At 41.1% G+C, this 26,905-nt stretch overlaps 1 protein-coding gene across 1 annotated transcript; it reads right to left on the bottom strand.

Moving 5' to 3' along the window:
- Positions 1-7,719: 7,719 nt before the first annotated feature.
- Positions 7,720-26,893, bottom strand: LOC128863102 (ATP-dependent Clp protease proteolytic subunit). The gene is made up of 3 exons (XM_054102042.1): positions 26,779-26,893; positions 20,191-20,607; positions 7,720-8,194 (listed from the first exon to the last, which is right to left on the bottom strand). The coding sequence occupies exons 1-3, from the start codon at positions 26,818-26,820 to the stop codon at positions 7,967-7,969; spliced, it is 687 nt and encodes a 228-aa protein (XP_053958017.1). The 5' UTR covers positions 26,821-26,893; the 3' UTR covers positions 7,720-7,966.
- Between the last annotated feature and the right edge of the window lie 12 nt (positions 26,894-26,905).

Raw genomic sequence — 26,905 nt, 5'->3', positions numbered from 1 at the left:
TCGCATCGGAAGTCAGGTATCTTGGTGTAATACTTGACCCCAAGCTCCACTGGAAGCTGCACATAGAAAATCGAGTTAAGAAGGCCAATATAGCCTTCTACGGCTGTAAATCTATGTTCGGCAAAAAATGGGGTCTCAAGCCACGTGTCGTACTTTGGATGTACAACTTAGTGGTTCTGCCAATTTTGACATACGACTGCCTATTTCGGTAGGTAGATCTCCAGAAGGGCCACAACCCCACTAAACTAGAGAGAGTGCAGAGAACTCCATGTGTGGGCATCACTGGTGCTTATAGAACATGCCCTACTGCTGCGCTCAACGTTATTCTGCACTTACTTCCTGTGGATCTGCAAGTTAAATCCATTGCTGCTCAGAGCGCTATCAGGTTGAAGGAGATTAGCCTCTGGAGACAATTTCCTGTAGGACATAGTAGCACCTTGAAGCAGATCTTCTCTTCCTTCTCTGATCTTCGCACTGATCCCTCCTTCCGCAAACTGTTTTTTGAGGGTTGTGCTAGAGCTATCTTTCCGAGCAGGCAAGACTGGAAGGAGGGGAGAGTCGGCACGAATATAGGTACCTCTGTTTTCACTGACGGATCCAAAATGGAATCTGGAGTGGGAGCGAGGGTTTTCTCTAAATCAGCCAGCATTTCGGTCTCCCTTAAGCTGCCGGAAACAAGCAGCGTTTTTCAAGCAGAGGGCTTCGCGATTCTGCGGGCCTAATTTCGTAGCACTTTCTTTTAAAATATTTTTCAAAATATTTAAATAACCATATCGGTCCATAATATTTTCGATAAATACCAAGTTTCCAACCCCGTTCGCAGCCATACATCCCCAAGCCATCACAGAGCCCTCTTCATGCTTCACAGTGCCGGTCATATTGTTTGGATCCAATTCCGCGTTAACTTTTCTCCAAACGTTTTCACGGCCATCAGATCCACAGATACTGAACTTACACTCATCAGAAAATATGACTTGGTTCCAAAACATTTGGTCATATTTTTCATGATCTTTTGCAAATGAAATCCGTTTACTCAGATTGACACTACTCACGAAGAGCTTTTTCCTAACACTGCGCGCATGATAACCAGCACTATGCAAAACCCGGCGAATAGTTTGGGTGCTAAATTGTTTTCCAGCCTCATTTTCTACTTCAGATTTCAATTTGGGGGCACTTGTTTTGGGGTTTGTCCTGATTTTCCGTACGGTTAGCTTTTTTCTCTGGGACTTAAGAGCGGCGGACGCCCACAACGCTCTTTATTAATGGTGCTTCCCGCATTTTGATATTTATTCACAATCTTTTGAACTGTAGCAAAACTCGTATCTATCAAACGACCGGTTTCTCGCAATGATTTATGTCCCTTGTGATATATTATAATCAGTTTTTTAAAGGTCTTTTCCTTTGTGTGCATTACTAAAAATGTCGCAAAAATTAATACAAAACGAACTTCCCTAAATTTTTTTACTCACTTTAATTATTTTCTTTAAATAGCTTTAACTTTTTTAATCAATGTGTAGAAGTAAATGTTATGCTAACTGAACAATCGTTTGCTGTATACTGACTTTTGTGACATAAATTTCGCTGGCATCCAAGGCAAAGCAAAGCATGGATAACGGTACCTAAAATTTACAGGTAAATTAAGGCGCATATGTAAGCTTATCCCAGTACATAATTACCACGTGTGAAATATTTTGATTACATATTAAGGAAAGCGTTAGCGTCAAACAATTCCATAAATCAGGCTCCTGTATACTTACTTATGTTACTAACTGTAAGAGGTTCAAAGCTAAAATTCTATGCCTAGCGAATACAAGAACAAAATGCATTCAGGCGCAGGCGTGGCGGCCATCATTCTAGTTGCCATGGTGCTGAACAGCCTAAAATAGTCGCGGCGGCGCTGAACAGTTTCAACAAAAACTAATCGTCAAAAAATTCATTGGTAAATTCGCGCTCATTCATAAAACGAGCCGCTATATGTCAATCTTCTCGACCATTCGAAAATAGTCAATATTGGAATATTTCGCGTAGAATTATTTGGTAAATCTTGAATTTTTATCAAGTCGAGTGGCCGCGGCTCTGTACATATCTATGCATCAATATATGTATGTAAATAGGTATTTCTGAATGCTCGACAACCGCAGCTGCTGTGTGTCAAGTGCGCGCATGAGCATACAGTAACTTGCAGAAAACAACATAAGTAGCTTATAAAAAAGTTCTGTGTCGGACATTTCAATACTAAAAGTAAATTTGCAAACAATTATTTTATGTTCTCTGATAGGTAAATAGTTAGTATATTACTTTACATATGTAGTTCTTTAATTGATAAAAAGTGCATAAAAACATATACATATATCTGCAAAGTTAGAAACTTACTCTGAAATCAGAGCATTTGAAGGTACCTGTACACATTTCAAAGTTACTGTACATACAATGCTGTGCTTATGAATGTGCGCTGGATTTCTTGAGTAAGTTTACCGTAATATGTTTTGCTGTAGCAAGTGCATATGTATATAAATTGACACATTTAAATTTGTATATGCCATCTTCCTGTGTGCCGGGTAATGAAGAGTTTTCTGCAGAGGATTTTGATTCAATTGAAGGGAATTCAACAAAGTTTTACAGAGCACCAGACAGACAGACATACTATATATATATAATTTTGGATGATTTGGAAAAAAACTCAAATATAGTCATTTTAACCTAACATTCTTTGATTCTAATCACCATGAAATTCTTATCGACTGCTGCTAAATTTACATAATTCAGCCCCTTACTGTTAACTTTTGGTGAAAAATGTGTCTGTGATGATTAGTCTTCGCGAGACGAGTACCCCTCGAAATTCCATACGTTCCTGTCATTGAGACTTCTCTATACATTAACGTTCTCCGTCGATCGTTTACGGGCGGATGTCGGTGTTTGAATGACAGTTCGATCAAACGAGTACGTTCAGCACTCGTTCACATATGCATAGTATGCATTTGATTTGGCGCCTGATGTTTGTCAACAATATATGTACATGTGGCCGCCGTAGCCGAATGCGTTTGTGCGTGGCTACCATTCGGAATTCAGAGAGAGAACTTTGGTTCGAATCTCGGTGAAACACCAAAATTAAGAAACAGTTTTTTCTAATAGCGGTCGCCCATCGGCAGGTAATGGCAAACCTCCGAGTGTATTTCTGCCATGAAAAAGCTCCTCATAAAAAAATATCTGCCGTTCGGAGTCGGCTTGAAACTGTAGGTCCCTCCATTTGTGGAAAAACATCAAGACACACACCACAAATAGGAGGAGGAGCTCGGCCAAACACCCAAAAAGGGTGTACGCGCCAATTATAAATATATATATATATAATTACACAATCTAATTATACTAATATATAAAGAAGTTTTCAGAGTTTTTACCAATTTTGAAGTTAACTTGAGAGATCATTCTAATCCTCTGAATTTACCAAGTGCATTATAAAATTTGTTTAGTCTACTTAGGTATTTATAAATTTAAGTTATTTTTTATTGGTTTGTGCTGCGCTGTAGGGAAAATAAAAATATTTATGTATCTACTAGATGCAATAAAAATGGCATTGCCAAAAAGCAGAAAAGCATATGCTATTCTCATACATGTAAAACTTGCGGCGCACTAGAGATTTATTGCTGAAGGAATATACTAAAAAAGAGTTTCTCGGAGTAGTGAAATTTCATTGGTATAGCCTTCGTTCAGCAGAAAGTTGACAGAAGTGTTGGACGCGCCTGAACGTGAACTGTATCCAAAATGAACTGTATCTAAAGAGGAGACACATTCCAAAAACAAAGTGCAGGATTCTCGAAGTCTTTGGATGTGTTGATGGAACATATAGTGGTCTCACAGTTTATAAACAGATACACCTGATGCTTAGCACGATTTATACAAAAGAACAAAATTTGTATAAATTCGTAAAAAATAATATATTTACTCAATATTTAAGGAACAAAAACTTGCAAATTCATCTCTGGAATTAGAGAACTTAGGGGAATAACGAAGAAGGCACAATTTTATGTAAAAATATTATTCGTACATAGCCATATAAAGAATATTTTATTTAAAAAAATAATAGAAAAAACGAGTATTCAGTATTTTGTTAAACCGCGTTTAGCTTTAATAACTGCTTTCAAATGAGGATGCATACTTTTTATCAATATCTTTGTACATTAGCTGCAATTTTCTCCCAATCAACACTGACGCCTTTGATATATATTGAGTTCATATCCGCTGATTGGGGTGGAGCTTTAAGCTGCTTACAGTGGTAAATAAGCCATTCCTGCACGAGATAAGATGAGTGTTTTGGGTTATTGTTTTGTTGAAACCATTGCAGTTCCTCCTTCTTGCTTAACGATAGGAATACATTTTTTTTTTTCATTCAGTTCTGTATCTTCTTTTCGCCAAACTTTTGGAGGGCCATCTGATCCGAGAACATTAAATTTCGACTCATCACTGCATATAACGTTTTTCTAAAACGAATCTGGCTCATTTATATAGCGTTTGGCGAACTTCAATCTCTTCTTTCTGTTAGTATCTGAAATGTAGGGCTTGCGGTGTGCCATTCCACTATAATAACCAGCGTTGTACAGACGGTTACGAACTGTTTGTGGGCTTACTTTTTTATGCAAAGACTCTTGAATATTTCGGCATAGTAGGTAGGTAGGTAGGTAGGGTGGTTGTCGTAAGACACACTTAGACCTTCGGCAGGTCCATTGTGATACCACTGGAGCTTGTCCTTACTCTACGTGTTCCCTTTCAAACCATCCGGTTGCTTTAATAAACGAGCAGAGCTTCGTTGGTTTTAGATGGGCTATATCCGCTACATCGGTTAGAAATGCTGTATCGAGGGTGCGCAGCCTTTCGGCATAGTAACATGGAGGCTATTTTTGGATTATGCGCGGCTGATGCTACTTTGTTGCGTTCCTCACTTGGAGCCAATAATTATCGCCTTCCGACTTGGTGATGATTAGCTTTCAATTTGCCAGTATTAACGTAATTACCAATAATACTTTGCACCGTAGAATGCGATTTGCCAATTGTTTGGCAGATTTCGCGCTGAGACTTCTTTTCCAAGTAGAATTTAATAACAAGTTTACGCATTTCTAATGGTAAATCCGCTCTTCGTGCCATTTTGTTACTTTCAATCGAGATATTATTCAACTAAAATTGAATCGGCCATAAAAACTAAGAAAATCCAATCTTATTTCGTTTTCAGTAATATTAGTAAAAACACAATCGATTTTTACTGTTACTTTTGCAGCAACAATATCATGAGCTGAAAGTGTTCGAATAAATGTTGATATATTGTATATAGATATATATAATATATAAATATATATATATAATTGGCGCGTACACCCTTTTTGGGTGTTTGGCCGAGCTCCTCCTCCTATTTGTGGTGTGTGTTTTGATGTTGTTCCGCAAATGGAGGGACCTACAGGTTCACGCCGATTCCGAACGGCAGATATTTTTATGAGGAGCTGTTTAATGGCAGAAATACACTCGAAGGTTTGCCATTACCTGCCGATGGGCGACCACTATTAGAAAAATGTTTTTCTTAATTTTGGTGTTTCACCGAGATTCGAACCAACGTTCTCTCTCTGAATTCCGAATGGTAGCCACGCACAAACGCATTCGGCTACGGCGGCCGCATATATAATATAATACCTATAATATAATATATTCCACCTTTTCATATTGATCGCTGCAGTACTTAAGATGTAACATGTTGTATCTCCATATACGTATATAATATGTTATATTTACATATGTATAATACAAAAAAGTAAAGTAAAAAGATGCGACTATTTTCCGCTAGCATTTCGTAAGCCACATCTTGCGAAATATACATTGCATTGGCATTACATTGCATGTAAAACAAAAAGAAAATCTGATACATTTTTAAGTACTGCTACGAGCAATGTAAAAAGTCGGAAAGATGGCTTAAAATAAAGTGCTGTTTATGAAGCCCAACAGTCTGGATTAACGACCAAGAAGGCATTCCCATGGCAGCCGCACCAGTAAACTAGCCCTGTCTGGTGTACCGTACCCCACACTCCGTCTATCGTCACAGGAGCAATCCTACGCAGCATGTCTGCTCCAAATACTGCTCTTCAGGGCTGGTACCGAACCCAACCCCAGACCAGAAGTATTCTATTGTTGTATTGGCCACAAACGGCTCCACCCGAATTCCAACTCGGTTACGTGCAATAACTGCAACGGGTGGTGCCATCTTAAGACCTGCTCAGGCCTTAAGACACATAAGGACACGTGACTTCGTTACGCCCTGCTGCAGAGCTCTGTACCCGCAAGCGCCCCCCGTGGCGCGGCCGCGCACGGCCATTAGGCCGCAACAACTACTGCGGAATGCACAGCAGGGCCAACGCAGACAACCTCAACCGTCCCTCACTCCGCGCGTTACGGCTATACTTCGAGGAGATTCAAGCTCCTTCAACTGAATTGCAACGGACTCATGAGCAAGATAGACGAGATAGTGGACTTTACAACGTGCACAGAAAGGATCGCGAGCGAGATAACGATGAAGGCACAGCGTTCATAGTCTATCATACAGTGCAGTATCGTCTCATCGATGGAGGAATCGACCGCAGGGACAGCACCTTAGAATGTCAAGGTATAGCTGTCCGGTCAGGCGATGCCTGCAAACCCTATCTATCTACTTGGTCTCCTACGCCGACGACTGCACGATAATGGCGTCGGGCAATGACATTGATGGCCAGTGCTCCAAGGTGAACGACGACCTCGCCTGCCTTTCTCGCTTCTTCACTGCGCGGAACCTACAACTTTCCCCACGAAGTCCGCGACGACCAGCTTTACCACCTGGACAAAGGAGGTCAAACTGCAACTTAAGGTAAAAGTCGATGATGCACCAATTCCGACTGTTAACAACTCCAAACTCTTGGCAGTTAACTTCGACAGTTTGCTCTCCTTCTTACCACTAAAGTCCAAAAAGGTCATCAAATCGATTGCCGGCAGCACTTGGGACAAAGAAATGTTGCTACTGACATTTAAGACAATAGACCGGCCGGTTTTAAACTATGCTGTGCTTGTCTGGTCGACTGGAACCAGTGATTCGCAGAGGACGAAGCTACAGACTTGTCAAAATATTGTCATTCGGACTGCGACAGGATGTCTTTCCACTTCAACATCTACATGACGAGGCCCATATGCGCCCTGTGAAGGAGCATAATCAACTGCTCAGCAAGCGTTTCTGTTAGGGTGTTACCGCACATGCCCCATCAAACCCACTCATATAACACCACTTTCCCTGGACCCAACCTGTCGAGTCGAGTCAAGTTTCCTGGGCCTACCGTTAGATGAGCTAGACGTAGACGATGGTGACTACACTACACTGACAGGGCAAAGTTACTGCTACTGCTAAAACACCAACAACAACGAACAAGGTCTTAATATATGTTTGTTGGGATTGGAAGGGGATAACCAAAATATGTAAGTTTATACGTCGAAATAAAGCGAAAACATGCTCAGAACTTTTTACTTGACGTAATACTATTTTCAATAACGACTTTTGTTAGCCACATTATCATTTTAAATAAATTATTCAGTAGAAACACATCAGTGGGCTTTTAACCAAATGATTTTCAGCGACTTATAATTTTCTAGCTGTAAAAAACTAAATTGCTGGGTATTAACCATTCATAGCTGTAGCATAAGAAAATATTTCCATACAAGTTATATCTGAATATTTAGGTATATTTAATTAAGTAAAAAGTAATTAAAACTATAATTGTTAAGACACTAGTAGCCAGGAATATCGGCTAGAATGAATATGTAATCGGTATTAAGGGCCAAAGAGTGAGTATAACACATATATTTACATACACATGTATACACACATAAGCCGATTTTAACCTTCCAAATTATTTCAAATTCTCCTTTAACGACTTATATTTCCTGAAACTTCGTTATAAGTTAACTTTTATGAAGTTCTTGTGTCCGCTTCCGTCGCCGTTTCAGGAGGATGCTCAAGAACATGGTCAATCAAACCCATTTTTTTTGCCTCTTCAGGTGACATAAAGTTATCACGTTCCATACTCTTTTGAAGAGTATCATAGCATTGCTTTGTGTGCTTTACATATATATTTATCAGTTGCTGTTTCAGCTTTATAATCTCCTCCGCCTGAATTTGTATGTCCGTCGCTTGTCCCTGTGTAAGAAAAAAATTAACATTTAGAGAATGCGGACAACAGCTTTCTATTTCTATATATAAATATTGACCAATACATATGTACAGTGATAAAAAATGGGGCTCATTTAGTTTTCTTTGCGCGCAAATATTTCCAAATCTAACTGAAGAGGATATAAGTATTTATTAGTGTTCGTTGCGGAGACACAATTACAAAAAATAACTTGAAACAAGTTTAAGGCCACAGTAGGCATAGCTATAAGCTTATTGTAATTTAAAAGTTATTGTAAATACAATACAATTGTTAATACATAAGAAAAAAACCAAACTTGAAATAATGAAGAATGCAAAATTTTGTTTATTTATTTTCTTTTTATATCATTTTGCTAACTTCGTTAGTTGTTGAGATAAATACACCTTTAGTTCACAATAATCTGTAACGTAAAGCAGTGTAGCTTTCAAAAGTAAGTACTATTACGAATTACGAGATACTTTCCCTGATCTCATACGCTGACGGCTGCACGACAATGGCGTCGGGCAATGACATTGATGGCCTGTGTTCCAAAGTGAACAACTACCTCACCGACCTTTCTCGCTTTTTCACTGGGAGGAATCTCCAACTTTCCCCCGCCTAGTCCACGGCGACCCTCTTTACCACCTGGACAAAGGAGGTCAAGCTGTCCCTTAAGGTAAAAGTCGACGACACACCAATTCCGACGGTAAATAACCCCAAAATTTTGGGTGTAACCTTTGACAGCTTGCTCTCCTTCTCTGCGCACACAACCGCAATTGCCACTAAAGTCCAAAATCGCAACAAGGTCCTCAAATCGCTGGCCGGCAGCACTTGGGGCAAAGACAAAGAACTGTTGCTTTCGACATTTAAGGCAATTGGTCGGCCGGTTCTGAACTATGCTGCGCCTGTCTGGTCGCCTGGAACTAGTGACACGCAGTGGATAAAGCTACAGACATGTCAAAATACCGCCATTCGGACAGCGACCGGTTGCCTCCTGATGTCTCCCATGCAACACCTGCATAACGAGGCACAAATGCTCCCAGTAGTGGAGCACAACAAACTGCACAGCAAGCAGTTCCTGCTTGGATGTTACCGCAGGTTTCACCCCTGCAGACACTTGCTTGAGCCTGAGCCGCCTCCCAGGCACGTCAGGAGACACCTTTTAGACTACACTGACGAAATCCAGGACAAAACTGACCACAACCTACTGGACCGGACAGTATTTAGACAGTCAATAAACGACAACCACCGGGAGACCGTCACCACCTTCATGAACTCCCGTCCTGTGAATGCCGTAATCGGAGTCCAACCACCACCTATTGCAGACGAAGAGCTCCAACTTCCCCGTGAGACTCGTGTAACACTGGCACAACTACGTTCTGGATACTGTAGCAGGTTAAACTCCTACATATCCAGAATCGACCCCGACATTCCAAACACATGTCCGGCATGTGAACGTACCCCACACGACACTAACCACCTCTTCACATGCCCCCTAACACCGACTCATCTAACACCCCTCTCCCTCTGGACCCAACCTGTCGAGACAGCATGTTTCCTGGGCCTATCCCTAGATGAGCTAGACGAAGATGATCGCTGATATGCAATACACTGACAGGGCTGCCATTACTGTTAAAACAACAACACCAACAACGAGATACTTTGGCATCCGAAATTAACCATCTATAGGTATGGTGCGAATTTTGGAGAGTTGAATGAAGTCTTTAGAATTGGAACTTGATATGGATGATTTAGTAGGCTACCTCAACGACGACGACCTTAACTCCAAACCTGAGGTAGAAGTAGAACAGGCATCATCTCGTTCTGACATTCCAGGTAGTTCTAGTCCTTCCGCAACACGGCATAAGCCTAAAAAAAGTATCATTAAAGCTGAATCTTCAGCAGCTAATGTTTACTGCCAGCGAGTCATTATGTTCTGATAATTTTGAAACTCCTATACAGTTCTTTCTTTACTTGTCTTTCACACCAGAAGCAACAGACACTGGAGTATATGGAACCAAAACAAAGCGATCTGTTCCGATTGCCATTCTGGTCGACAGTCAGGGGGCACTCAAGCCGTTGCCCGCATTGGTCCTTGAGTGCATCGAGAAATTAAATTTTCTAGGAATTCATAATCGCATCCGGGTCATATGGGTACCAGGACACAGGGTATAACTGGGAACGAAGTAGCGGATGCATTGGTTAGAGAGGCTGCGGTCTCGTTATTAATAGGGCCCGAACCATGCTATAAAATAACACACCAAGAAGAAGCTTAGAAGTGAAGACTTAGCTAAAAGTCGTGAGCTAGCACCAAATTATGGGACTATAATTGGGGCGGCCGCCATAGCCGCTTGGGTTGGTGCGTGACTACCATTCGGAACTCACAGAGAGAACGTAGGTTCGATTCTCGGTGAAACACCAAAATTAAGAAATACATTTTTCTAATAGCTGCTCGGCAGGCAACGGGCAAACCTCCGAGTGTATTTATGCCATGAAAAAATCTCTTCATAAAAATATCTGCCGTTCGGAGTCGGCTTGAAACTGTAGGTGCCTCCATTTGTGGAACAACATCAGGACGCACACCACAAATAGGAGGAGAAGCTCGGCCAAACACCCAAAAACGGGTGTATATATATATATATATAATTGGGGAGCTATAATCAAAGAAGATTTATACAACTCATAACCCTCCTAAGAATAAACTGAGAATGCACACAGGCATTCTCACAGATCACTGCAGATTGTATACATAGTCATAGAGGATTCGGATATGGTCCATTGACTGATGTCGTTTCTGCGACCAATCCCCGAAGAGTCTAGCACACTCGAATGTGACGCTATAACGTGAAGAAGGTTGAGACATTTCGGCCGGGAAAAAGGCAACCCGGCTCTATCTAAGGTTTATTAAAGGAACTGGGTTTGGATGAGGTACTGTTATGAATAGTGCGCTATATTAAAAAAGTGACCTCTATTAGTACAATATCATGAGGATGAAGTACCAACGTCATATTTCAATCAATTCTTTATTTGCTTCAACCAGAATTTATAAAGAAAATTTGAGAAGGGATAAATCTCTACTTGGTACAGATAGATCCAAAAACACTTTTCGTGTATTTGGGACGCAAATCTGAAATTTACAGGCGCAGTATATCTTATGTCAATGATTCAGCTACCGTAAATCTAATAAATTTATAAAAGACTAGACCATGTCTGCATTTTAATGAATGTTATAATCTAATGCAATGTCACTAATAATATCACATACGTTCACATATATGTAAGTAGATGATCTACTTTTTCGCGCTTAACTCAAAATCCGTAATTAAAAAGCGCGATTTCCCATACAAAATTTCTCTCCCAAAATCTGAGATTATAAAATAATCCTAGATAATAACGATACTTTTTGACATTCAACCCAGTGTTTTCTGCGTTATCGATAATTATTATTACGAATGTGTAAGAAAAAAATTAACATTTAGAGAATGCGGACAACAGCTTTCTATTTCTATATATAAATATTGACCAATACATATGTACAGTGATAAAAAATGGGGCTCATTTAGTTTTCTTTGCGCGCAAATATTTCCAAATCTAACTGAAGAGGATATAAGTATTTATTAGTGTTCGTTGCGGAGACACAATTACAAAAAATAACTTGAAACAAGTTTAAGGCCACAGTAGGCATAGCTATAAGCTTATTGTAATTTAAAAGTTATTGTAAATACAATACAATTGTTAATACATAAGAAAAAAACCAAACTTGAAATAATGAAGAATGCAAAATTTTGTTTATTTATTTTCTTTTTATATCATTTTGCTAACTTCGTTAGTTGTTGAGATAAATACACCTTTAGTTCACAATAATCTGTAACGTAAAGCAGTGTAGCTTTCAAAAGTAAGTACTATTACGAATTACGAGATACTTTCCCTGATCTCATACGCTGACGGCTGCACGACAATGGCGTCGGGCAATGACATTGATGGCCTGTGTTCCAAAGTGAACAACTACCTCACCGACCTTTCTCGCTTTTTCACTGGGAGGAATCTCCAACTTTCCCCCGCCAAGTCCACGGCGACCCTCTTTACCACCTGGACAAAGGAGGTCAAGCTGTCCCTTAAGGTAAAAGTCGACGACACACCAATTCCGACGGTAAATAACCCCAAAATTTTGGGTGTAACCTTTGACAGCTTGCTCTCCTTCTCTGCGCACACAACCGCAATTGCCACTAAAGTCCAAAATCGCAACAAGGTCCTCAAATCGCTGGCCGGCAGCACTTGGGGCAAAGACAAAGAACTGTTGCTTTCGACATTTAAGGCAATTGGTCGGCCGGTTCTGAACTATGCTGCGCCTGTCTGGTCGCCTGGAACTAGTGACACGCAGTGGATAAAGCTACAGACATGTCAAAATACCGCCATTCGGACAGCGACCGGTTGCCTCCTGATGTCTCCCATGCAACACCTGCATAACGAGGCACAAATGCTCCCAGTAGTGGAGCACAACAAACTGCACAGCAAGCAGTTCCTGCTTGGATGTTACCGCAGGTTTCACCCCTGCAGACACTTGCTTGAGCCTGAGCCGCCTCCCAGGCACGTCAGGAGACACCTTTTAGACTACACTGACGAAATCCAGGACAAAACTGACCACAACCTACTGGACCGGACAGTATTTAGACAGTCAATAAACGACAACCACCGAGAGACCGTCACCACCTTCATGAACTCCCGTCCTGTGAATGCCGTAATCGGAGTCCAACCACCACCTATTGCAGACGAAGAGCTCCAACTTCCCCGTGAGACTCGTGTAACACTGGCACAACTACGTTCTGGATACTGTAGCAGGTTAAACTCCTACATATCCAGAATCGACCCCGACATTCCAAACACATGTCCGGCATGTGAACGTACCCCACACGACACTAACCACCTCTTCACATGCCCCCTAACACCGACTCATCTAACACCCCTCTCCCTCTGGACCCAACCTGTCGAGACAGCATGTTTCCTGGGCCTATCCCTAGATGATCGCTGATATGCAATACACTGACAGGGCTGCCATTACTGTTAAAACAACAACACCAACAACGAGATACTTTGGCATCCGAAATTAACCATCTATAGGTATGGTGCGAATTTTGGAGAGTTGAATGAAGTCTTTAGAATTGGAACTTGATATGGATGATTTAGTAGGCTACCTCAACGACGACGACCTTAACTCCAAACCTGAGGTAGAAGTAGAACAGGCATCATCTCGTTCTGACATTCCAGGTAGTTCTAGTCCTTCCGCAACACGGCATAAGCCTAAAAAAAGTATCATTAAAGCTGAATCTTCAGCAGCTAATGTTTACTGCCAGCGAGTCATTATGTTCTGATAATTTTGAAACTCCTATACAGTTCTTTCTTTACTTGTCTTTCACACCAGAAGCAACAGACACTGGAGTATATGGAACCAAAACAAAGCGATCTGTTCCGATTGCCATTCTGGTCGACAGTCAGGGGGCACTCAAGCCGTTGCCCGCATTGGTCCTTGAGTGCATCGAGAAATTAAATTTTCTAGGAATTCATAATCGCATCCGGGTCATATGGGTACCAGGACACAGGGTATAACTGGGAACGAAGTAGCGGATGCATTGGTTAGAGAGGCTGCGGTCTCGTTATTAATAGGGCCCGAACCATGCTATAAAATAACACACCAAGAAGAAGCTTAGAAGTGAAGACTTAGCTAAAAGTCGTGAGCTAGCACCAAATTATGGGACTATAATTGGGGCGGCCGCCATAGCCGCTTGGGTTGGTGCGTGACTACCATTCGGAACTCACAGAGAGAACGTAGGTTCGATTCTCGGTGAAACACCAAAATTAAGAAATACATTTTTCTAATAGCTGCTCGGCAGGCAACGGGCAAACCTCCGAGTGTATTTATGCCATGAAAAAATCTCTTCATAAAAATATCTGCCGTTCGGAGTCGGCTTGAAACTGTAGGTGCCTCCATTTGTGGAACAACATCAGGACGCACACCACAAATAGGAGGAGAAGCTCGGCCAAACACCCAAAAACGGGTGTATATATATATATATATAATTGGGGAGCTATAATCAAAGAAGATTTATACAACTCATAACCCTCCTAAGAATAAACTGAGAATGCACACAGGCATTCTCACAGATCACTGCAGATTGTATACATAGTCATAGAGGATTCGGATATGGTCCATTGACTGATGTCGTTTCTGCGACCAATCCCCGAAGAGTCTAGCACACTCGAATGTGACGCTATAACGTGAAGAAGGTTGAGACATTTCGGCCGGGAAAAAGGCAACCCGGCTCTATCTAAGGTTTATTAAAGGAACTGGGTTTGGATGAGGTACTGTTATGAATAGTGCGCTATATTAAAAAAGTGACCTCTATTAGTACAATATCATGAGGATGAAGTACCAACGTCATATTTCAATCAATTCTTTATTTGCTTCAACCAGAATTTATAAAGAAAATTTGAGAAGGGATAAATCTCTACTTGGTACAGATAGATCCAAAAACACTTTTCGTGTATTTGGGACGCAAATCTGAAATTTACAGGCGCAGTATATCTTATGTCAATGATTCAGCTACCGTAAATCTAATAAATTTATAAAAGACTAGACCATGTCTGCATTTTAATGAATGTTATAATCTAATGCAATGTCACTAATAATATCACATACGTTCACATATATGTAAGTAGATGATCTACTTTTTCGCGCTTAACTCAAAATCCGTAATTAAAAAGCGCGATTTCCCATACAAAATTTCTCTCCCAAAATCTGAGATTATAAAATAATCCTAGATAATAACGATACTTTTTGACATTCAACCCAGTGTTTTCTGCGTTATCGATAATTATTATTACGAATGTGTAAGAAAAAAATTAACATTTAGAGAATGCGGACAACAGCTTTCTATTTCTATATATAAATATTGACCAATACATATGTACAGTGATAAAAAATGGGGCTCATTTAGTTTTCTTTGCGCGCAAATATTTCCAAATCTAACTGAAGAGGATATAAGTATTTATTAGTGTTCGTTGCGGAGACACAATTACAAAAAATAACTTGAAACAAGTTTAAGGCCACAGTAGGCATAGCTATAAGCTTATTGTAATTTAAAAGTTATTGTAAATACAATACAATTGTTAATACATAAGAAAAAAACCAAACTTGAAATAATGAAGAATGCAAAATTTTGTTTATTTATTTTCTTTTTATATCATTTTGCTAACTTCGTTAGTTGTTGAGATAAATACACCTTTAGTTCACAATAATCTGTAACGTAAAGCAGTGTAGCTTTCAAAAGTAAGTACTATTACGAATTACGAGATACTTTCCCTGATCTCATACGCTGACGGCTGCACGACAATGGCGTCGGGCAATGACATTGATGGCCTGTGTTCCAAAGTGAACAACTACCTCACCGACCTTTCTCGCTTTTTCACTGGGAGGAATCTCCAACTTTCCCCCGCCTAGTCCACGGCGACCCTCTTTACCACCTGGACAAAGGAGGTCAAGCTGTCCCTTAAGGTAAAAGTCGACGACACACCAATTCCGACGGTAAATAACCCCAAAATTTTGGGTGTAACCTTTGACAGCTTGCTCTCCTTCTCTGCGCACACAACCGCAATTGCCACTAAAGTCCAAAATCGCAACAAGGTCCTCAAATCGCTGGCCGGCAGCACTTGGGGCAAAGACAAAGAACTGTTGCTTTCGACATTTAAGGCAATTGGTCGGCCGGTTCTGAACTATGCTGCGCCTGTCTGGTCGCCTGGAACTAGTGACACGCAGTGGATAAAGCTACAGACATGTCAAAATACCGCCATTCGGACAGCGACCGGTTGCCTCCTGATGTCTCCCATGCAACACCTGCATAACGAGGCACAAATGCTCCCAGTAGTGGAGCACAACAAACTGCACAGCAAGCAGTTCCTGCTTGGATGTTACCGCAGGTTTCACCCCTGCAGACACTTGCTTGAGCCTGAGCCGCCTCCCAGGCACGTCAGGAGACACCTTTTAGACTACACTGACGAAATCCAGGACAAAACTGACCACAACCTACTGGACCGGACAGTATTTAGACAGTCAATAAACGACAACCACCGGGAGACCGTCACCACCTTCATGAACTCCCGTCCTGTGAATGCCGTAATCGGAGTCCAACCACCACCTATTGCAGACGAAGAGCTCCAACTTCCCCGTGAGACTCGTGTAACACTGGCACAACTACGTTCTGGATACTGTAGCAGGTTAAACTCCTACATATCCAGAATCGACCCCGACATTCCAAACACATGTCCGGCATGTGAACGTACCCCACACGACACTAACCACCTCTTCACATGCCCCCTAACACCGACTCATCTAACACCCCTCTCCCTCTGGACCCAACCTGTCGAGACAGCATGTTTCCTGGGCCTATCCCTAGATGAGCTAGACGAAGATGATCGCTGATATGCAATACACTGACAGGGCTGCCATTACTGTTAAAACAACAACACCAACAACGAGATACTTTGGCATCCGAAATTAACCATCTATAGGTATGGTGCGAATTTTGGAGAGTTGAATGAAGTCTTTAGAATTGGAACTTGATATGGATGATTTAGTAGGCTACCTCAACGACGACGACCTTAACTCCAAACCTGAGGTAGAAGTAGAACAGGCATCATCTCGTTCTGACATTCCAGGTAGTTCTAGTCCTTCCGCAACACGGCATAAGCCTAAAAAAAGTATCATTAAAGCTGAATCTTCAGCAGCTAATGTTTACTGCCAGCGAGTCATTATGTTCTGATAATTTTGAAACTCCTATACAGTTCTTTCTTTACTTGTCTTTCACACCAGAAGCAACAGACACTGGAGTATATGGAACCAAAACAAAGCGATCTGTTCCGATTGCCATTCTGGTCGACAGTCAGGGGGCACTCAAGCCGTTGCCCGCATTGGTCCTTGAGTGCATCGAGAAATTAAATTTTCTAGGAATTCATAATCGCATCCGGGTCATATGGGTACCAGGACACAGGGTATAACTGGGAACGAAGTAGCGGATGCATTGGTTAGAGAGGCTGCGGTCTCGTTATTAATAGGGCCCGAACCATGCTATAAAATAACACACCAAGAAGAAGCTTAGAAGTGAAGACTTAGCTAAAAGTCGTGAGCTAGCACCAAATTATGGGACTATAATTGGGGCGGCCGCCATAGCCGCTTGGGTTGGTGCGTGACTACCATTCGGAACTCACAGAGAGAACGTAGGTTCGATTCTCGGTGAAACACCAAAATTAAGAAATACATTTTTCTAATAGCTGCTCGGCAGGCAACGGGCAAACCTCCGAGTGTATTTATGCCATGAAAAAATCTCTTCATAAAAATATCTGCCGTTCGGAGTCGGCTTGAAACTGTAGGTGCCTCCATTTGTGGAACAACATCAGGACGCACACCACAAATAGGAGGAGAAGCTCGGCCAAACACCCAAAAACGGGTGTATATATATATATATATAATTGGGGAGCTATAATCAAAGAAGATTTATACAACTCATAACCCTCCTAAGAATAAACTGAGAATGCACACAGGCATTCTCACAGATCACTGCAGATTGTATACATAGTCATAGAGGATTCGGATATGGTCCATTGACTGATGTCGTTTCTGCGACCAATCCCCGAAGAGTCTAGCACACTCGAATGTGACGCTATAACGTGAAGAAGGTTGAGACATTTCGGCCGGGAAAAAGGCAACCCGGCTCTATCTAAGGTTTATTAAAGGAACTGGGTTTGGATGAGGTACTGTTATGAATAGTGCGCTATATTAAAAAAGTGACCTCTATTAGTACAATATCATGAGGATGAAGTACCAACGTCATATTTCAATCAATTCTTTATTTGCTTCAACCAGAATTTATAAAGAAAATTTGAGAAGGGATAAATCTCTACTTGGTACAGATAGATCCAAAAACACTTTTCGTGTATTTGGGACGCAAATCTGAAATTTACAGGCGCAGTATATCTTATGTCAATGATTCAGCTACCGTAAATCTAATAAATTTATAAAAGACTAGACCATGTCTGCATTTTAATGAATGTTATAATCTAATGCAATGTCACTAATAATATCACATACGTTCACATATATGTAAGTAGATGATCTACTTTTTCGCGCTTAACTCAAAATTCGTAATTAAAAAGCCAGATTTCCCATATAAAATTTCTCTCCCAAAATCTGAGATTATAAAATAATCCTAGATAATAACGATACTTTTTGACATTCAACCCAGTGTTTTCTGCGTTATCGATAATTATTATTACGAATGTAAAGAAAAACATCAAAATAAAAACTAAATGAAATGGATGCCGGCAAAGAAAACCGGTCTGTAAACATAATTCTAATAAATGTTTGTTAAATATTAATTATGGATTCATTTTATCCTCTTATTACTTATTATAAAATGTAATATAGAATTTCCCATGCGTATTGTTGCCATAATTTTTTGAAACCTCAGTAAACGTCGAATACTTTTCATTACGAACAGCCAATTGCGCAATTAAATTATTCTATTACTATAACTATTCCTTCTCCTTGTATTTTCTTCACATCATTAATAATTAAATACAAAAACAACGAAATATTCCACCAAAATAATTTCTATGAAGAAAAACCTCTCAAAGCAGTATTGACAGCTGATTGTCAGTTTTGCAGGTAATCTATCATATGTAAACGGGTAAATTAATTTGGTGGATTTATAGGTGATTAATGCATATGTGAACGTATTATAATACAGCGTAAACTTTGCAGCATATTTCGGATAATCTGATTTGCTTCCTCGTGCTTTGCGAGAGGAACTCGGCGTTGCATGATGAATTCTTCGCTTCCTGTTGAGGTCTATAAATGTTGGCTATGGCTTCCACCGCCCGGTGTTTCCCAAAACAACTTCTTTAGCTGAAATCAGTTTCTTTAGCAGGAATCATTTAGCACGATTATACTTCTTGTCTCTTCAACAGCTTCTATAACCACTTCACTTAAGGGTGCCTTACTGGACTATAGATTGGGTTCATACGCTATCTCCATGTTCTGGCACGACAAAACCCTTTTACTCAAATCCAATGTAAACCCTGCGGCAGCATGAAATCTACGCCAATTATTACATCCCCGTAATCTCAGCCAGTAAAAATGTGTGAACAACTGACAAAGCTCCAATAACAACCTCGCACACTCCCTTTCCGGAAATCATAGCTTTCGTAACTTGTAGCCAACGACTGATTCCACATTACCCTTATCAAATCTGACCAGAAAATCGCTTTCTTCGCACCTGTAATGGTGAGCACATGTGAGCTGTAGCAGCTTAAACTCCTACCTATCCAGAAACGACCCCAACATATGTCCAGCATGTGAAGGCACACCACACCTTTTCACATGTCCCATCAAACCAACTAACACCCCTTTCCCTGGACCTCTCTGGACCAGACCTGAAGAAACAGCACGTTTCCTGGGACTACCGTTAGATGAGTTAGACGAAGACGACCGGTAACTATATCGCACTGACAGGGTTTAGTAAGCTTCTACAACACAATCCAGAAAATGTGGGGCATTCAGTTGTGGGAACTAGTTCACTCCCCTTAGAGCGGGTTCGTTTTATTTTAACTGATGCTGTGTATCGGGAGCGCCATTGTCAGCAGTTCGCTTCCTTCCACCTGAGTTCGTCTTCGATTATTGTAACACTATATATCCGAACTGCTGGGTCGTGTCATTTGAGATAAGAGATCTCGTAATAGTCTCCTGATGATTTCGTCCATGGAGATACGCTCAACTTCAAATCAATAGACTTTGTATTGATACTTGTTTGAGAGTTTAGCTTTAAGAATATGTATTAGCTGTAATTCAACTTAAAGTTAAATTCAAAAAAATATGAATAAACTTATAAGGCATTAAAAAATAATTTGTATTAGCGCAAACTAAAATAAAATTAGGTTATATTTATATGTTATATACCTGCGCCCCTCCGGATGGTTGGTGTATCATGATACGAGCATTTGGAAGGGAATATCTCATTCCTGATGTTCCTGCTGTTAAAAGTAAAGATCCCATGGAGCTTGCCTGACCAACACACCATGTTGATATTGGCGGTTTCACGTACTGCATAGTGTCATATATGGCCAAGCCCGCTGTTACAACTCCACCCGGAGAATTTATGTACATATGTATTGGCTTATTAAAATTTTCAGATTGAAGGAAAAGAAGTTGTGCTACAACCAATGAACTTAAATCGTCATGTATTGGTCCCATGACACATACTATACGCTCTTTTAATAATCGCGAGAATATATCATAGGCACGCTCACCTCTACCCGTCTGCTCAACAACCATGGGAATCAAGTGGATATTTCTGAATTTTGATGACGTGATTTCCTGAAAATATAAAAAGTATTAAAACTTTAATAGAATATTATTCTTAAAAATAAATACAAACAGTTTTTCTAATTTTTTGCAATACTAGAAAACCTTAATATTACCCTATTGTAGAGAAACTACGTGCACCACAGTCATTAACCTAGAATCCAATATCAGGCGTTACAGGTGCCGTGGCTTTCAGCATTTTATTCCGCTATACGATTTATTAGTTGAATATCATAACGACCGCAACGCTTTTTATGGAGTTCCAGGATTATATTATGTTCACATTGCAATATAAAATCAATTTTAAATTTTTATATTTATGAAAAACTGTCAAGCTTTCTCATTGGGATGTTTAAAAACCTCAGTTTGATTGGACATTTGTTTGTTTACGGTTTCTTATAAACATTCTTATTATCTACCCAAAATTCAATTATTTTATTTATTTATTTTTTACTAATTATATTTAATTACAATTTAAAAATTATAATTAATGAAAGCACTAGAAGAATTAATTATAGCCCTGGCAGTATCGGGCTATATTTATTATTTAATTTTGAATCATGATATTTACCAAAATGCCTTCCAGTACAAAACTTTTTTTGTTAGTTGTGAAAATGCATACATACACATCTGGTCATTAAAATAGGTACGCTGCCTTTATCTATCGATTTCCTCGTTCCGCTCAGAAAAATTTTAAGTTATTGAAATTTCGCTTTATTACAAATTGCAATACTCGTTATATGAAAATGCATTATTGGTTGCGCAGATTCAGCTATTTTCATAAAGTGTAATTTTACGTGGCCACTAAAATAGGTACTTTGCGAATAACTCTTGCATTTTAACTATTTAAGTGAATAATATTGAATGTAACATAAGTAGCAAATCAGATAGCTCATTTATTAACTAATAATTAATATGAATATATATGGTCGCATTGCATAGTTGAGGAGCGGAGTTTTGTTGTCAATCTGCAAAAAAAAAAATCGTACAAATGTATCGCTCAGTTACATGGACGGACCAAAAATTTTGTTGTGAATGCCCTTAAGCCCAGAACATCCACAGAACGACGTGGTGGCAAAAAGAAAATGACTTGCATCCTTTGAAGTCATCAAAGGCCTTTGCAACTGAAACAACAAAAAAGGTATGGGTTTTCCAAACAGAGGTGTTATTTTGATATTCAAAGAAAAATGCTATTTTTTAATACAAAAGATCGGATGTTTATTTCATTATAAAGAGGAAGGTATGCCGTTAATAGTGGAAGATAACATCAGGCGAATGACTACCACGACCACGCTTACAGGACAATATCCTCTTCAGGAAATTTTCAATTACCAAATTGCAAAGTGACTGCCCTATATCCTCGATAGCCTCACGAAATCCATCTTTGAAGTCTTGAATCGACCCTGGGCTGTTGGCGTAGACTTTCTCTTTCACGTGGCCCCAAAGAAAAAAGCCACAAGGTGAAAATCACAAGATCTCGGTGGCCAATTGTGATCACCTCTTCGAGAGATAATACGGTCCGGAAACTTTTCTCGTAAAAGATCAATGGTTTCGTTGCTTGTGTGGCACGTAGCGCCGTCTTGTTGAAATTCCGGTCATAAAAAATCGTTAATCATCTCTGGATAGCGCAATCCACCTTTAGTTATCCACCAATCAGCCAAGCGTATCCTGTAAAATATTACTAGGAAAGGCTTCGGTAAAGGAAAAGTGATATCATCAAAGAACACGGAATTGCTAAATCTGCAGCTCCCACTTCATCAGTCAGGCGGCACTCGAGGCTTTCTCATCCTGCGAGACTAAGATCTCATTGGTCCTTAGTGTACCGAGAAACTGAATATGTTAGGTACGCACAATCGTATCCGACTAATTTGGGGCCCAGGACACAGGGATATAACTGGGAACGAAATAGAGGATGCATTGGCGAGAGAGGCTGTGGCCTCTCCTTTAACAGGATCTCAGCCCTTACTTGCTATGGGACAACACACTAGGGCTAAGGGAGGTTTGCTGGGACCAAACAATGGGGCTACGCCAGACAGAAATCCTTACTGAAAGGGTACAACAATAAGAGGTAAAACTCATAACCCTCCCCAAGGATAACCTCAGAATGCTCACGGGTATCCTCAGAGGCTACTGCAGAGGCTACTTTGTACAAACCCCATGAGTCTACGATGCGCCTTCTCCTTGAACGCAGTACTATAGCTCGAAAAAGATTGAGACATCGGAATGATGTGCAGCCGGAAGAAAGGCACATGCGCTCAGTCCAACTCAGCTCTATCTCAAGATTAATAAGGGAACTAGGTCTGCATGAGGTACTGTGATGAGTAGAGGGCACAAAACACCATTAGGTCGTAGTGCAAACCTCCAATAAATCTAAATCTAGGTTTACTGAGGCAACTGGGTTTGGGTGAGGTATTGTTTTGAGCTAAAGGAGCAAGAAATCTTTCGGTCGAGATGCTAACCTCCAATTATTCTATTATATTCTATTACACAATTTTCAGTTCAGTGAAGTTATGTATTTCAGATGTGATCGATGGTAAATTAGGACTCTATAACAAAGTAAGTAAGTAAAAAGGAATATGACAGGCAAAACACATTCCCATGGCAGCCGGTTCTACGTTACCGGAATGACTCGGGTTTTTCCCGACCAAGGGCTGCCGCTCCAGTAAACTAGCCCTATATAGTAACCAGTATATCACCCCACCTCTTACGTCACAGGAGCAACTCCTCGCAAGAATATTGCTCCAAATACTTCTCCTCAGGGCTGGTATTGAACGCAACCCTGGCCCAGAGGTATTCTATTGCTGCCATAAACGGCTACACCCGAACTCCACCTCGATTAGGTGCAATAATTGCAACTGGTGGAGCCACCTTAAGACCTGTTTAGGACGTGATGCCTCAACGGCTACTACCCCCCTGATAGGCCGGCACTTCCAACCGCCACCACTACCCACACCACCGCGGTAAGAAGCCTATCGGAGCAACACAACTCAGCCCATCCTCTTCCCTTCTGCTCCAACCCCAGTGCGGGGACAAACCAGCAGCTCTTGGTCCCCCGCACAGTCTGTTCCATGTGTCATACCGGAATACCTCGAAACCTGGCATCAGTCAAATGCAATTTTTGGAATAGCTGGTGTCACTTTCGGAAATGTTTCGGCCCGTGCACCACCCGTGAGTGGACAATTGACTACGTTGCCCCCTGCTGCAAAGGTCTGCACCCGCAACCGTGGCGCGGCCGCCCACCACCATCAGGCCGTATCAACAACAGCGGAATGCACATCAGGCCCAACGTAGGCAACCACACACGTCCCTCACCCCCCGTGTTGCAACAGTCTTACCCAGAAGCTGTAAGCTTCTCCAATATAACTGTAACAGACTCACAAGTAAGGTCGACGAGTTGTTGACTTTATGAGCCGGCACAGTATCTCAATAGCTGCGGTCCAAGAAACCCAGCTGCACGCTAGGTCTTCTCTGATCACCAGGGATGGCTATAACGTGCACAGACATGACCGCGAGCGAAACAATGGTGGTGGCTTAGCGTTCATAGTCCACCACACAGTGCAGCATCGTCTCATTGATGAAGGAATCGACCGCAGGGACAGCACCTTAGATGTCAAGGTATAGCTGACCGGACCAAATGGGTTGAGCACCTGAACACCTGCAATTTCCCCTCTGGTGTGAGTAAGGGTACGTTCGCTATGGCATACAGAACAGCAGTGTTGCAAATTTTGCAAAGTATCACGTTCTTCTTGAATCTGTGGCAACACTTACAAAAGTCAAACGTTCTATTTACTCATCACGCGCGCAAATAACCTCAATAACCGGCAACACAAAATTTTTGTCTGCAAGCTTAACACAAATGCAATGGAAAAAGAAAGGTAAGCGTAATTGTTATGTATTTAATGCTGAGTATCAGCAGTGTAGTGCAAAATAAGCAACAGGGTTGCTGTATTGCTGCAGTTATACATTTTCGCGAACGTACCCTAAGCTCTGGTCCACCGTTAGGTCTCTGTCGAACACCACGAAGCACAACGACAAGGTGGCTATCACCTTCAGCGGTTGCACTTCGTCTGACCCGAAGAGATGCGCGAGCTATTTTAGTCGACTTTTTACACTGCATCCTCCGGCCGACAGAAACGTCGTGCCACCAGGGGCTGCAAAAACTGACGAACGACAGTGCCCCACTTGCTTTCTCCAGTGATAAGGTTCAGGGGGCCATCAATAAAGCAAAATCATCCAAAGTCATTGGACCGACGGGCTGAGCACGGTGATGCTGAAGCACCTGAGACCATTAGGGTCCCACTACTGAACCCGCCAACCAACAGGAATCTTATCGTCCGGAAACTCTCCTTTCCCCAGTAGTGAAGACACTTGAAGCCCTCCTACTCCCACACTTCACGAAACATCTGGCCCCTGCCCACATCAGCATGGTTTCCGACGAGGGCATAGCACCACCACTGTACTCATCGTCATAAACGCCAAGATAACCAAAACCGCCCCTGCGAGAGGACTGTCCTAGTAGCGTTGGACTTGAAGAAGGCTTTCGAAACAGCCAGCCATTCCACGCTACTAGATGATATTTATCAGTCGACACTCCCGCCAGAGCTGAAGAGGTGGTCCGGTGAGCGGTCGTCACCCGTCCGTGATTTTTCGAGACCAAATATCAAAACAGAGGAAGATCAAGCAATGTGTTCCGTAGGGTGGTGTCCCTTCACCCTTGCTGTTCAACGTTTATATCTCGAAACTCCTCCAAGCACCAGACGGAGTCTACCTGGTCTCATACGCTGACGACTGTACGATAATGGCGTCGGGGAATGACATCGATGGCCTGTGCTCCAAAGTGAACAACTACCTCACCGACCTTTCTCGCTTTTTCACTGCGAGGAATCTCCAACTTTACCTCACTAAGCCCACGGCGACCCTCTTTACCACCTGGACAAAGGAGGTCAAATTGCCTCTCAAGGTAAGAGTCTATGACACACCAATTCCGACTGTAAAGAATCCTAAAATTTTGGGTGTAACCTTTGACAGTTTGCTCTCCTTCTGTGCGTACACAAACGCAATTGCCACTAAAGTCCAAAATCGCGCGTCAGCAGAAACCTCTTAAACTACTCCCACGAGATCCAGGACAAAACTAAAGGTTATCTACTGGACCAGAGAGTGCTTAGACAGGCATTAAACGACATTCATCGGGAGACCGTTACCACCTTCTTAAACTCCCAACCCCTGAATGCCGACATGGGAATCGAACCACCACCCATTGCAGACGAAGAGAGAGTCCCGGGTAACCTTAGCACAATTATATTCTGGATACTGTAGCAGGTTAAACTCCTACTTATCCAGAATAGACCCCAACATACCAAACAAACGACCTTTTCACATGCCCTTTAAAACCTACTCATATAACGGCAAACAAACTGCGATTTTTCAACTGAACTGAACGGGTTGCCTGAATCATATCAATATCCATTAGCATTGCCTGAAGATTTCACACTTGATTCATTCAAAATTTTTCAATCATCTTGATTTAGTTTTCTTCAAATTAGAGTATATTAACCTTTAAAGGGTTTCAGGACAACAGAATGGTATTTGGTATTAAGACATTTCAGAAAAAAATCCCAAAGACCGTTGAAGAGATCCTTTCAAGCAAACAAGGAGCGACAGTGTATCTAGATGGATTTCTGAACAAGGCAAAAGTTTAAGTGGTCATATCGCTAATCTTCACGTGTACACAATAGAACGAATCAATTTGGATTCAAGCTAAAATACGAAAAAAGTGTACAAGATCTGTTAGATACTTTGGTTATACAATAAACCAACACAGTTTAAACCCAACCCCAACAAAGCGAATGGCGTATCGTACACTCATCCAAAAAATCAAATGAGCTGCTCTTCTGATATCACTTGGGCTTTTGCTCACATTCGCTTCTGAAATTTTCGATGGAGCTAATTTTCAAAGCTGACAAAAATATTTCAAACAGTTTTGTAGTCACGAGCAAAAGGGCAATGATCAGAGAGTTTTGCACACTATAATACTTCCGTTGCATATAGTCAACAGTTTTAAGACATCCATGCACATACGTATACTCGTCAAAATCAACCAAAAATGTATTAAATTATAACCAAAGCATCTAATTTAGTCAAATAATTCCATTTTCATAATTTCTTATATATAAAATAGCATACCAATACAGGTTTTAAGCATCTTTGCAGCGGCTTTCGAAACATATTTAACTATTACATACACTTTAAACTAGATATTCCAAAAATGTGTCGATACATCGATATTTCCTTCGCTATACCACCAAGATTC

Source organism: Anastrepha ludens, chromosome 5, assembly GCF_028408465.1.
Source record: "Anastrepha ludens isolate Willacy chromosome 5, idAnaLude1.1, whole genome shotgun sequence".
NCBI classification, from domain to species: Eukaryota; Metazoa; Arthropoda; class Insecta; order Diptera; family Tephritidae; genus Anastrepha; species Anastrepha ludens.
Note: the sequence above shows the minus strand (reverse complement) of the source record. Positions and strands in the feature narration are given on the sequence as shown.